Consider the following 13,546-nt stretch of genomic DNA (forward strand, 5'->3'; position numbering starts at 1 on the left):
CACCCACTATATAGTCTTTAGTATACATAAGGATTTCAGGATGTTAGGACTGAGACATGCCGTATATAAACTGACCTCACTTTCCTTAGTCACTGTTGCTACACCTGTCAGGCTTTCTGCTCTCCCACACACAAGCACTTTAACACAGATTAGACCAAAGTTAGCTTCAAGCATGTGATTGTTGATGCTGCCAGCTAACTAGTTAAGCTAACATTAGCCCCATTTGTTGGTTGCATTGCTGTCTCTGTCTGATTTTTTTTTTTTATGTTTCCAGACTTGTTGCAAAATGAGAATCTTGTAAAGGGGGTTTAGAATATAAGGGCTGCATGATATACTATAAAATATACACTTGATATTATGTTAAATAACTGAGGCTAAAGCTCCATGTCCCAGGAGAAAAGTCAGCATTGTTCTTGTACTGCACTGCAGACCTAGTATTTTAAGTATGATAATAAAAATGTAAGACCAAGCAGTTATTTTGTTCTAACATAAACTTGTTTGGCTGCAAAGCTTACATATTTGTCTGTGTTTTCAAACAGTTTTCACTTTCAAGGTTACAAGACAAAAAGGTTTTAGGACTAGTACTAACAAGTGTGTTTGGTCATGTTATCTCAGCTGCTTGAGTATAAAATCCAACAAAAAGCAGGGCAGGACTTGTAGGTAGTTAGCTTGACCTGCTAATGAATGTAGCTGACATTGGAGCAGATACAGCTTTGCTTTTACAGGTTTTTGATTTGGAAAAGAGTAGGGAAAGAAGACACCATTCTTAAAAGTCATGAAGTGCAGATTATAGCTCTCACTACAGCTGCATGCACATTACTTCAGCACGGCACTGCAGGCTTAGCACCTCATGGGTGCCATGAATGGAAAATTGGAGTTTGCACCTTTTCAAAATCAGCTGTCCAGCTCCTCCAAATACATGTGAGTTTTAGAGATTCTTGTAGGTGGACAGATATAAGGTGGTCTAGATTGTCTCACCTACTGTAATTCTTGGCAAGAAATTGAATAAGCAGATTTTGAACTGTTACTTGTAGTATCCCAGAAAATCCAATCAATGTGAGCCACTAATTGTTCCAATTCTCTGAACACTTGTATGCACTCAGTATGTGTACAGTTTTCCACAGTATAGTTTATTGCAACCCTTCAACGGAGCAGTGACCTCCCAGAAAAGTAATGATGGACAAATTCAAACCTCTCCCAGGCTTCTCTCAAACTCATCAAGTGTAAAGACTGTTATACCTCCAGCTCTGAACAGCATCTATAGGAAATGTCTCCTTTGATTGTGCAATTCACTGGCATGAATGCCAAGCAACAATGTAAGAAACCATTAAAGCAGAAGAATTGCTTTGCATTAGAAATAGAAAACTGACTTTTCAAACTGTTTGTCTTTCAGCACAAAGCTAAAAACCTACCATGATGTGATTCCCATTTCCTGCCTTACCGAGTTCCCTAATGTGGTTCAAATGGCCAAGGTAGGCAGTTGTTACCATGCAGAATATATATTGTCAAAAAGTATCTCAGTATACATTTAAAATTTAAAAACGCTAAATGTAATGTAAATCTTTTTCACTTTTAGCTTGTTTGTGAAGAAGTTAATGTGGACAGGTTTTACCCCGTCCTCTACCCAAAGGTAGGCAATTTCACTTTCTGTCTTACCTCCTGCTACACCAACACTGCAGCTCCATCAGCCTGACTTAAAACTTCCTGTCCTCTCGTCCTCAGGCATCAAGGCTCATTGTCACCTTCGATGAGCACGTGATCAGCAACAACTTCAAGTTTGGCGTTATTTATCAAAAGTTTGGCCAGGTTAGTGCACTTCAAAGATCCGTCTGCTGATGACTTTCCTTTTGAAGTCATGTGTCACTCCCCCCTGAACATGTCCTGTGCTTCGTCCTCACAGACATCAGAGGAGGAGTTGTTTGGGAATATGGAAGAAAGTCCTGCCTTTGTTGAGTTCTTGGAGTTTCTGGGCCAGAAGATTGAGCTCCATGACTTTAAAGGGTTTGGATGCTTTTCAATTCAGTGTCTTTCAGTTTTCACAGCAGCAGATTTTAAGCACTTTTGGTTGTTTGCACTGTGTGTATCTACCTAATGTTTGTCAGAAGAAGGCCAGCATTCACTCTGCTATTGATCAGAGTTAGCTTTAAATGAAAGCCTGAAATACGATTTAGAGGGCTGTGATATTTGTAGTGCTTGCCGACATTGTGATTGAGTAGGCAGAAGTGCCCTTGGCATTCCCTCAATGATGGATGAGCAGGGAAGGACCGGCAGCTCTGAAAGCACCCATCTTTGTTCCACCCCTAACATCACTTTGTCCATCTTTGTTCTGTCCTCCTCTTGGCTCTTGACCTCAATCCTCTTCTTGCCTTTTCTTCTCATTCTTTCTTCTTCTCTGCTTTTTTGCTCTCTCTCCTTCTTTGTCTTGCTTATGCCCTTACCTCTCCTCTCTCTGCATTCCTCCTCGTCTTCTCCAGGTTTCGGGGTGGGCTGGATGTCACTCATGGGCAGACAGGCACAGAATCAGTCTACACAAGTTTCCATAACAAGGAGATTATGTTCCATGTGTCCACCAAGCTGCCTTACACAGAGGGAGATTCACAGCAGGTATAGTGACATTCCACTGATTAATGATCAGGGTAACTGATTTGTCTCCTCAGGGCAGTTTTGACTAATTGATTTGTAAAGGGCTCTCTTTGTGATTCCATCACGTGTTTGACTGCAAGAGCAGCTAATGGGTCAAAGGCTGTAAAATCCAAATACAGGTCTTTTAAGTTAAAGCTGATGAAGCAAGACGAATCATTTGAATCTGTAATTGCTCTAACTCTGACTTGCAGGGCAAACGTTAAAGCCATTAAAGAAATACTTCTTGTAAATACACATTCTTGCAGAGAGTTGCAATAAATATGTAGCTGGAGCCAGCAGGTGATTACCTCTGAAAAAACTAGCCCACTAACAAATAGAATCTGCCTACCAGCACTTCTAAATCTCTGTAATTAACATTATCTCATTTTTTTATTCCATACAAATCATTTCATTTTACATTTCCAGCCTTTATGCTAAGCTAAGCTAAACGGCTTGCTGGCTCTACCTTCATATTTACCGCACAAACATGACAAAGGTTTCAATCTCATCTAACCTTCGGCAAGTTTTGTATTGTACTTTCCTGAATGTCTAACTATTCTTTCAACAAGTAAGAGTGATTTTCTACAGAAAACTACATGTGTTTTATTCTAAGGATGCTTTGCTTGTGCAGTGCAGATATTAGTGTGCAGAGATTTGCTAAGAATGTGTTTAGGTTTTGTGTGCAGGTTGGCTGCCCTCACCTAACCTGCTGTCATACAGAAATATCAGTTTTTGAGTGTTTCATTTCCTGCAGCATTTCAGTGTCTCTTCCGGTATTGAAGTCTCTCTTGTGTTGATTTGTGGTTGAAGACCTTCATCTCTTTGATGCCATGTTGCAGTGAGGTGCATCAATGCTCAGCTGCTTTTCACTGTCTCTAAGAGTGGTTTGAATCTTGTTACCACAGTAACTTTCCACGGAAAGGACCATGTACATGAAGAGAAACAGGGGACAGAAACAACACTAACATAAGATGATCCATGAGGCAAGGTGCACCTATAGTAACACAGCATGCAGTGCAGACGTTATGCAGTAGAGCAGATATACATGGCCCTGACAGATTTAAAGTGTCTTAATCCAGTCTCAGTTTTTACGTCCTAACTGTAGTTTGGCCGCTCATTTGCACCCAGAATGAATGTTGTTCAGCTATCTGGGTTCAGAAAGCCACCGTGTGAGTAAATATTATAGCGAACAGCCAATAAGCTTTGGCATGATGCAGTAGTAACCTGGCTGCATGAATTTCATTATTAAATGGATCACAAAGATAGAGAATATGGCCTGGTTGTGAAATTTAATTTTCTACACCACAGACTCTCCCTGCTGCTCATTTATGTCTATCAAACTGTGATCTCAATTTTCTCATAGGCTGTGTGGTAATTTGTAGAAAACTCTGTGTTTAGATGTGCTGCACTCAGATATCTCGTGCAATTACAAGACTAAAAGTTTTTTTATGTAAACATTTGCAGGTATTTGATAAATGAAGGTCGGGCTCATTCACTTTGAACAATATAAAACATTTTCCATTTACATGGGCATTTATTTGATATATCTGGCATATTTCTAGCTCATATGATTTCAGCAAATTATGAAAACTTGCAAAGGCCTGAAACAGATGGTTGATTGTTCTCTCGTGAACAAACAGACTGGCTTTATCAGACAGAGGCTGTAATGTAATTTGCCTGCTAACTGGAAAAGAATCATCCATAAATCCTTGAATAAATATTTGCTGTATTGCAGTTCGCACACAATTTGAACAACACCACTTAAGCTCAACAGGTGTGAAGTGGCTGCGTTAAAAGGCTGTACTTTAGTGTGTTAAACAGCTTGATGACTGACGAAGGGTAATCAATGCATGCTGCTGCAGAGCAAGCATCAGGGTGTTGAGGGTATTACTGTGGAGGAACATGGGAGCTTGGTCTATTTTTGCCAAGACTGTCTGCACTGGGAATATTTTTGACAGAGAATTTCTGTTTATCACCAAACTGGATCTGTTTCCAAGTTCTGATAGATCTGCTGTGGAATGATTTAGGTCACAGAGTCTTCCTGATAACAATCATTTTGCAGGGTTGAACATAATTTATTTTGCCATTCTGATATCCACTAGCATTATGGGAGGATTTTACAGTTTGATTTCTGGAAGACATTACATTACCTAATTATGCACATTTTTCATTTGATGGATTTTCACAAGAAAGAAATTCATGTCTTCTCTGATGGGAGCGTGTGAGCTGTTTAAATCAGAGTTCCTGGCAAAAGGTAATGAGGTGACAACATAATTCATATGTCAGTACAAGAAGAAGGTGTCCCTAATGCTTGGCAACACGGGGCCATTTAAAGATATTGCTTGGATGAATATTTAATACTTGGGCACAGTCACTGCGTCTTCACTCTGCACGAGTGTCCTTTTGGCAACTATAAGCCTTTTGGCAACTAGGAAAATGCAGCCGTTCTGCAGCCATGGTTTTTGTTGCTGAGAGTCAGCCATCTGTGGAATCATAAAACATTTTGTTTGACTTTGCAGCAGCTCCACTGGTATTCAGATTTATTCATTTCCACACCACCAGCACATGTGAAACCCTAAATAATTCCAGCCTAGTCATGGCTACATTGAAGAAGCAGATAAAGTGGATTAATGGGGGCCTGTTAATGTATACATTTATGGATGCCATGGATACCCATTAGGTATATTATTTTACCTGTATTTATGTAAGAAATGATTGATGAACTGTTCCAGTGTGTTAAATCCTTAGCACAAGCTATGAAGAAGAGCTACAAGACATAAGAGACTCAACTTTTTTTGGCAGATAGTTGTGTAAACTGTGGTTTCTCAGAGAAGCTCTTGGATTAAAGTCAAGCCCACCTCTCTGCTGGGACTATATATGTTCCCAGTCAATCTGTCACTGCGAGTCATGAAAGTGATTCTGTGACGAGCCTGTGTTTGTGATTCTCTAACTGGTTATTTGAGATGTTTCCGCTGTTGTTAGTTTTGTTTATCTGTGCCCTCCAGCTGCAGAGGAAGAGACACATAGGCAACGACATAGTGGCCATCGTGTTCCAGGAGGAGAACACACCCTTTGTACCAGACATGATCCAGTCCAACTTCCTGCATGCATATGTGGTGGTGCAGGTGGAGAACGCGTGCACGGACAATGTCACCTACAAGGTTGGTTCTTAGGACATCCAATACTGTATCAAGATACTCTGACCGACAGTGACCTATAAAACCTATTTCAGATGCGCTCATTCATTATTCAGGAGTTTTGATTGTTCTGTGTGGCTTTGAAAAGTGGCACATCACAGTTCAGAGGCAGCTTTGCTTACCTGGTTTCACCTCCAGGTGTCTGTGACAGCACGGGATGATGTACCTTTCTTCGGGCCTGCTCTGCCTGACCCTGCTATCTTCAAAAAGGTCAGGAGTCAAACAAAATTCATAAACTCAATTCCCCTTTACAGGCGGACATCATAAACCTTCATTCACTCCGCCTTCCCTTCTCTATAATTGCCTCTGTCAGGGCCCTGAGTTCCGCGAGTTCCTCTTCACCAAGCTCATCAATGCAGAGTACGCCTGCTACAAGGCTGAGAAGTTTGCCAAGCTGGAGGTGAGAAGAGTGTTGCAGTGTAAATGTCGGCAAAATTATGCCCACACCTGTTTGTATAAGTGTGCATTATACTGGCTGTATTTGTGTATTGTGTACAATATTTGCTGTCAATTTATTTTCATCACTGTCACCCATTTCTCCTTATATGAAATGATGGCCTAATTTGAATTTCAGATTTCAGATTCACTGTCAAACCGACTGTGTTGTTGTTGTCAGGAGCGCACGCGTTCAGCCCTGTTGGAGACTCTGTATGAGGAGCTGCACATCAATAGCCAGTCCATGATGGGTCTGGGTGGGGATGAAGATAAGCTGGAGAACGGGGGTGGCGGAGGTGGAGGAGGCTTCTTTGAGTCCTTTAAGGTACGGCCCCATCCCTCATTTGATGAGACGCACCGTTAATCTGCAACTCCACATGCATCAGAGAGAATGGTGATGAGAGAAGAAACTTTCAGAATGCTTTTTTTCCTCCCCTGTCTCTTGGCTGGGATTCTGGGTATTCACACATGAGAAAACAAAGCATAGAAAATTTGCAGTATCTCAAAGGACCAGTGCTGTGGCATTTGATTTCTTCTCTTGGCTGCAACTGCTGAACTCAGTATGTTTTCACATGATGGTGTGGGTTTGAGGCTGAGGAGCGTCCGGTTGTGTGTGAAAGGCTCTTCGCTCCGACTGCGAGTGCGCCATCGATGACCATTAGGGCTGTGGAGCGGAGGCCAGCCGCTGAGGCACGGCAGCAGAAGCTGTGATTGTGTGTGCCTGATGAACAATTTAATGACCTCTCATTAGGGAGCTGATGATGCAGTTTGCATGTCTCCCCATGGGCAGTGTTCCCTTGCTGTTTTTCTCTTCTCTCTGTGTCGTCGACTAGTTCTCGGCTATTTTTCCATATTTCTTTGTAACTTCAGAGAAATATATCCACCTCCCTGTCTCTGTTATCTCTTTAGAGCCATCTCTCTTCCACACCTCCATACACTACTCTCTTTTTTTCTTCCTACCTGTCGAAAGCCATCTGACTGAATCTCTTTCTCTCTTTTACACCTCCACAAATTGTATCAGCAAAGCTTTCCCACTCTTCCTCTCTCTGTCTGCTCTGTCTAGCTGTGTAGTTTTTGCTGCTGTTGTCTCTCCCACTTTCCCTCACTGTTGGTTCTCTCATGTTGGTCGTCCTTGTTTCACGCTGTCTAATCTCATCCTCCCGTGACACAAAACCCCACTACAGATTTCTTCCCTGTTAACAACTTAGCAGATAACAGAAGCAGCGTCATCCTACGTCAGCCTCCACTCTCCTCAAACCTTCTTTGAACCTACATTTCTTTAGCAGCCTCTCCCTCCTACCTGTTGACCTGCACTGCCCCTAAGTGTTCAAAAATAGTCCCACATACAGACACCCACACATCCATGCGCTCACATTTGTGCCCTAATATTCATCGCACTTCACAGTAGGTTCAGCATGTAGTCATAGTTACCTCCATTGAAGAAAAATAATGGAGCAAATCTATTATTAAAAGTTCACATTTGTCAGATTTTTTACCTTCTGTGACCTGGATATGTAAAATAGTGAAGGTATATATTAGTAAATATATTAGTGATTTTCACAGTTCACATTTTGACTTTTTATCGTGTTAAAGTTTTATAAAAACATAAATAAAACATACACTGTATTATCAAGGTTATTTACTAATATCTACATGTTGGCCAGCATTTGAAATATCGGTCAGTGTGTTGCATCTCCACATAATATCAGTGGATCCGCTGACGGTATCTCCTCGTTTCTCTCTGTAGCGGGTCATCCGCAGCAGAAGCCAGTCTATGGACGCCATGGGCCTCAGTAACAAGAAGTCACACACAGTCTCCACTAGTCACAGTGGCAGCTTTACCCACAATCCCGCAGAGAGCCCCAAAACCCCAGGGATTGTAAGTAGCCCATTTTGGTTCACGTGATGCCCACCTAACACGTACATTCAGGTTGTAGTGGATAAGTGCACATACAGACTCCTCAACCCCTGTTCTTTCTCCTGAGCAGCACTTAAGCAAATTACTCCTGTTGGCACATTATAGCTCCTTACTTACATCAGTACGTTAACATCAAAGCACTCGCTTTCATTCCTGATGTTTTAATTTCACTCTTGCTTTGTACTAGAGCAGCTCTATTGCCTTTTTCCATTTATGGCTCTAAATGTTTGTATTAATGAGAAGGGTCTTCCTTTTTTTTTTTTTTTTTAATTGAACAGCATAATTCATTGTCAGCATTTCATTCATTCTCATCTGTTGAGAGAATCTTCATCACCACATAGTGTGATCATAGTTAGATGTATATGCTTATGTTAAACATGGAGTATCCATTGTGAAATGAAACCAATGATTTCCTTCTCAGGACTAGAGACTGATTGTTTGTAAACCCCAGTGTAGTCTCTCTGAATCTTGAAGTGAGCTCAGCGTAGCAGCCGTTTGACTACCCAGACTCCCTCCCTCCTTAATGTGCTTTTGTCATGACTGTTTCCTTCTGTAAATGTTACGACCCCTCTACGCAGCCTTGTGCATGTGTGGCTGAAAAATATGCATGGCACCTGCCACAAATGCAAGGAGAACCCTGTCCTGTCGTGTGTCTCTTTCAAAGATGGGGTTAACCATGTTTCACCTGGTTTGGAATTCATTGCAGTTTGGGATTTTGTTACTGAGAACATTTTGAATTGGAACTAAATTCACCCCATTTCTGAAAGGACTATGTTTTCTTTGGATTCTGTCAGCCCTCTTTGCCCTTTTTCTCCCTCCAAATGCATCACTACACAGATCTGTAGCCCTCTGGGCAGAAACTGCAGACACGCCTGCTACCTTGGTGGCACTCCATCTCCTGCTGTGCCCTCCTGTTGGATCCCAGTCTGCCTTTGCACTAAAAAGCCCTTTTACGGTTTCCTCAATATCATGTCTTCTCTATTAACTCACGCTTTGAGCTCCTTTTCAAGCTCTCTGCACCTTGCTGTTTAAATTCTTTGTGCTGTGCGCATGAGATCTTATCATGTGTTTTTTTTCTTTTCCTTCCCTCTCTTGCCTTTTTCAATCTATCATCTCTTTTTTCTCTCTGCTTCCCCTGTCCTGTCTTGTGTGGCTTAGTCATTGCTTGTCCCAGGGAAAAGTCCCAGTAAATATGGACGTCGAGGCAGTGCCATAGGAATAGGAACAATAGAAGAGGTTCACGTATAACTCTCCCTTCTTGTTTAATATTTTTGTCTTTACTTTGCTATTGTCTTTTTTAAAATGTGTATAATTAGTGACTGTAAGAGCTTTTTAATCAATTATATAATGACATTTCTTTAGTTATGGTTTTGATTACAATTTCATTCATTTCATTCATTCAACCAGTAGCCAAACCCTCTTGTGTTTATGGTTTTACAGCTGAGATGAAATGACACATCACACACACGTTATAGCTCATTTACCTTAATATAAATCTTTCCTGTAACGTAAATAGTTTTTACAGGTAGATGTTTGGGCTTCATGCATGAATTCCTTCTCTTCATTTTACTTTGAAATTTGACAGAGAAAAGTCCATCAAACAAAGTTGTGAACAGACTCCCACTTGTGTTCTCATACAGAGTCATTCATTGCTGAATCATACTGCGTCTTCCTAAATTAGAAGTGTGTAGCAGACATTGTGAAATTTGAACAAATGAACTAAAGAGTCTGATGTAATTGCTTTAAATAAAAAAAACAAACAGAGCGCTCAGCAGGATGCTTCTGAGAGAGAAAGATAAAAAAAAAAAAAAGCAAATAGAGAAATTGAAATCAATTCCCACCTGACGCCTCTGTATCTTGAATTTGTAATCGTGTTGCCAAATGTGTCATTACAATATCTCAGGATTGACCAAGCCATCAGCTCCTAATTCCTTTGCAGCATTTTTTAAACGTAGCCTACTGTATCGTGTACTGTATACAATGTGTGAGCAGCTCATACTATTCCTGCAGTGTGTCTCACTTTCCTCTCCCTACCCACTGCCAGTCATTGATAATTCCTGGGAAAAGCCCAACCAGGAAAAAGTCTGGGCCCTTCAGCTCCCGCCGCAGCAGCGCCATTGGCATCGAGAACATCCAGGAGGTCCAAGAGAGGAGGTGAGAGGACAGAGCAGAGCGGATCAGCAGGGAGTGGGTAGTGAAGAGAGAAGAGTGTTGCAACAGATGGAAGCAGGGACATTAAAATGAAGTAATTAGCTATTAGAAGACACACTGTGTAAGATACAAGCCTGTGTTGGATAGCAGTTTCGATTAAGATAATTTGTTATTCCTTTTCATCTCTAGATTTACACTAATTCAGCATTTTAACGACATTTTAACACATGAACAGAAGATTCTTAATGGTATCATGGAACATTCATGAATACGGATTGAACTGCTGCTGTGTGTAAAGCTTCATCTCATGTAATATCTGTGATGCAGCTGATGATCAGTCACTTAAACAAGGAAAGAAATACCAACAATCCTTAAACAGCAACTTGTGATTTGTCGAGTCACTTTCTTCAGCTCTTACAAACACGTTCAGATGATGTGAATGTTTTGTAACATTCATCACTAGTTTTTCTAAATTGTTCCTATATGAAATAAATAAACTGACATTATTTTCGTGTCTCAATCTCCATCCCCGTCCTGAAGCACGGAGGTGTCACCCAGCACCCAGAGGACACCCGATAACAGCCACTTATCACAGGAAAATAAGTCAGACAACTCCTCAAATCACAGCTCTCCAGAGTTTCCTGCCACTAGGAACAGGTGACTATTATTTCAATTAATTCTGTCATACTTATTCGTGGTGGTAGGTGCCTTTGATGGGTGGGTAGGGAATGCACTTGTAGAGTTTAAAACAGCAACTCTATTACATGGATGGCTGCCTCCATAGTCAGAGTTCTAAGCCTCTCTATCTGTTTTAATGTAGCAAGCCACAAAATTCACTTTATCCTTTTGACAATGTCAGTGTTTGGCTCCAAACTGACAAAACAGACTGTGAATGCAACACACACCTCTGCAGGAGGCATTGTGCATTCTTAATAAGGTAGAGCACATTTCATCAGAACTAACATGAACTAACGCTCTTATGAGACAAGAAATCATCTGGGAGCTTGACATAGTGTAAATTGTGTTTCACTGTATCCTAAAGGCTGCACTTCAGTCTGTTATAGGCAAAAATGTGATGATATATGCAGGACGTTTTCCTCAGTATCACCCAGCCCTAGCAACAGCTAATGCAGATGACTGTTTTTCCAAACACCTTACAAGATTACGTGGCACACAGTTAGAAAGGCACTGCTGTCACTTCGCCTGAAACTGGAGGGAGGGAACGGGGGAAGGGCTCTGAGATGTAGATGACAAATTAATCTGACTTTTGGAAGAAAAACATTTTAAATACTGCTCAGTTAGGGCGCATTGGTGTTCAGTGTATGGGTGTTATGTGGGGTTTTGTGCGGTCAGAGTGACCCAGGTGTGTAGTTTGGCGATGTGTTGCAGGGCGCCGTCCATCCCCGAGGCGCAGGACCTTTCCCGCTCCTCCTCCAACGCCAGCAGCTTTGCTAGTGTTGTGGAGGAGAACGAGGCTGAGGAGGAGTACGACACTGGACTGGTGAGTAGAGACAACACATAATCAAAGTGAAGACAGTTTGTCACTTAACCAAACCAAGCAACAGCTTCTTTTACAGCTCAGGACATATTGTGGGTACATTGACATTGGTCTCACTTTTACTGTGGGGGAAAAAATAATTTGTTTTTTATCTGTTGTTCACTGTGCATTTCACTAAATCTCACTAATGACAGCTCTCAAAATTTATTGCAGAGTAATAGGTATTTATGGTTTTATCAATTTCTTATACGTACAACATACAACCAAAAGAAGACAAATACAGTCAGAGGTAGAGCTGCAGTTGTGATTACGCAGCCTACTTGTCCTTGTTATACATTGTTGGTAAAAAGGGAAATATAACTTCTTTTACCCCCCTTACAGGAAAGTGTGTCTTGTGTTACGCCACTCAAGAAAGACTCATTTGTGTATGGCTCCGGGGTGGATGACAGTGCGTGCCAGGGAAGTTTTCCAGGTGAGTTCAGGATGAAAGGACTCCTATTACTGGGCCAGTAATAGCCTGAAGGTGGGAGAGGCAGGCAAGCTACCAAAAGGTTGACTGTTTCAGACACCCAGGGTATCTGGGGAAAATCTAGGTGGGACAGATGTAAGAATAAAACTCTCTTCTTCCTGAGCAATTAATATCAAAGCCGTTTAGAGTGATGAACTTGACCTCAGCTTCACCAGTAGAGCTCACTCCCACCAACCAAATGTGTAACCGTATGAAAAAAGACACTTTGCAAACGCCTCTTAAATGAAGTTCTCTGTGCCTACAGCATTACAAACTTCTTTTGTTCTGCACATTTTTTTTCTATCGCTAATGATTCGCTCTGAACTATTAATCCTTTGCATGCTGGAATGTGTTTCGACTGGAACAGCTGGCAGCATTATGTGCTTGAGTTTATTAACTATGACAGTCACACATCTGCCACCTTCCTCCAGCTTCTCATCTTAAGCAGCAACCGGATGGAGTGAAGACATCCGAGCCAAAAGGGACAGACACCAGGCCCAAGATGGAGCACCCCCCGCAGGAGCACAAGTCCTCATCGGTGAGACAAAGTGCCTGGCATCATTACGTGACGCTAAGATGGATTCACTGGAATGAATGTTCCCTCTGATTATTGTTTAAGTCATTTACTGAGTAGAAGGACCAAATATTTACAGCTTCTACCGCTAATAAACAGGTCACGTTAATTAAGATTTTCACCTGCTGATGCTGTGAGATCAAGTTAAGTTTTTACAGTCACTCCTGACTCACTCCTATCAATTCAACCAATGGTTGTCAGGATATTTTACTCCAAACCACAAATGTGAAGTTCCTGGTGGTGCGAGACAAAAAGTCAGGGGAGTCAGTTGGATGCATCTTCTGAGGAGGATGATTGTTGGTAAAAAAAAAAATGTCATGGCGATGCATCCAACAGCTGTGGAGATATTTCTGTCTGGACCAAAGTGGGGAACTGAAAGACATTGACATTAGCTGCAGCTCTCTTCTGATGTTCATCAACGATGTAGACTTTCTGTTGTTGTATTTGCTGATATTAACTGTGTCTTCTTTATCTCTTCATGTCTGTATGCAGAACTGTTAGCCACACCCAAAAGATCACTACATCAGCGTCCATTTTCAGGTTAGACATATTGATGTTATTTTGGGCCTAATTAACAGCATGACACTAAAGACATTCTCCTTTTCTTCATCAGCCTGTTTCCTTCTTTCTCCTCACCTGTTAA

The 13,546-nt window shown here is 41.5% G+C and overlaps 1 protein-coding gene across 8 annotated transcripts in view; it reads left to right on the plus strand.

Annotated features, from left to right (window-relative positions):
* rap1gapb (RAP1 GTPase activating protein b) overlaps positions 1-13,546 on the plus strand; it is an 88,452-nt gene that overhangs the window by 72,732 nt on the left and 2,174 nt on the right. For 5 of the 8 annotated variants that reach the window (XM_071495296.1, XM_071495293.1, XM_071495295.1 and 2 more), the window contains 16 exons: positions 1,394-1,472; positions 1,577-1,630; positions 1,723-1,806; positions 1,901-2,001; positions 2,475-2,604; positions 5,628-5,783; positions 5,958-6,029; positions 6,133-6,219; positions 6,436-6,579; positions 8,002-8,133; positions 10,217-10,326; positions 10,864-10,980; positions 11,695-11,824; positions 12,203-12,293; positions 12,761-12,867; positions 13,396-13,443. In XM_071495296.1, coding sequence (XP_071351397.1) covers positions 1,394-1,472; positions 1,577-1,630; positions 1,723-1,806; positions 1,901-2,001; positions 2,475-2,604; positions 5,628-5,783; positions 5,958-6,029; positions 6,133-6,219; positions 6,436-6,579; positions 8,002-8,133; positions 10,217-10,326; positions 10,864-10,980; positions 11,695-11,824; positions 12,203-12,293; positions 12,761-12,867; positions 13,396-13,404 — 1,603 coding nt within the window. In that variant the 3' untranslated portion in view covers positions 13,405-13,443. Of the gene's footprint in view, positions 1-1,393; positions 1,473-1,576; positions 1,631-1,722; positions 1,807-1,900; positions 2,002-2,474; positions 2,605-5,627; positions 5,784-5,957; positions 6,030-6,132; positions 6,220-6,435; positions 6,580-8,001; positions 8,134-9,330; positions 9,409-10,216; positions 10,327-10,863; positions 10,981-11,694; positions 11,825-12,202; positions 12,294-12,760; positions 12,868-13,395; positions 13,444-13,546 lie in introns of all 8 variants that reach the window. The other 3 variants (XM_071495300.1, XM_071495299.1, XM_071495301.1) reach the window with 2 other exon arrangements.

The sequence above is a fragment of the Trachinotus anak genome, unplaced genomic scaffold (genome assembly GCF_046630095.1).
Source record: "Trachinotus anak isolate AG129_WGS33_773 ecotype Australia unplaced genomic scaffold, CSIRO_AGI_Tana_v1 ptg000013l, whole genome shotgun sequence".
Taxonomy (NCBI): Eukaryota; Metazoa; Chordata; class Actinopteri; order Carangiformes; family Carangidae; genus Trachinotus; species Trachinotus anak.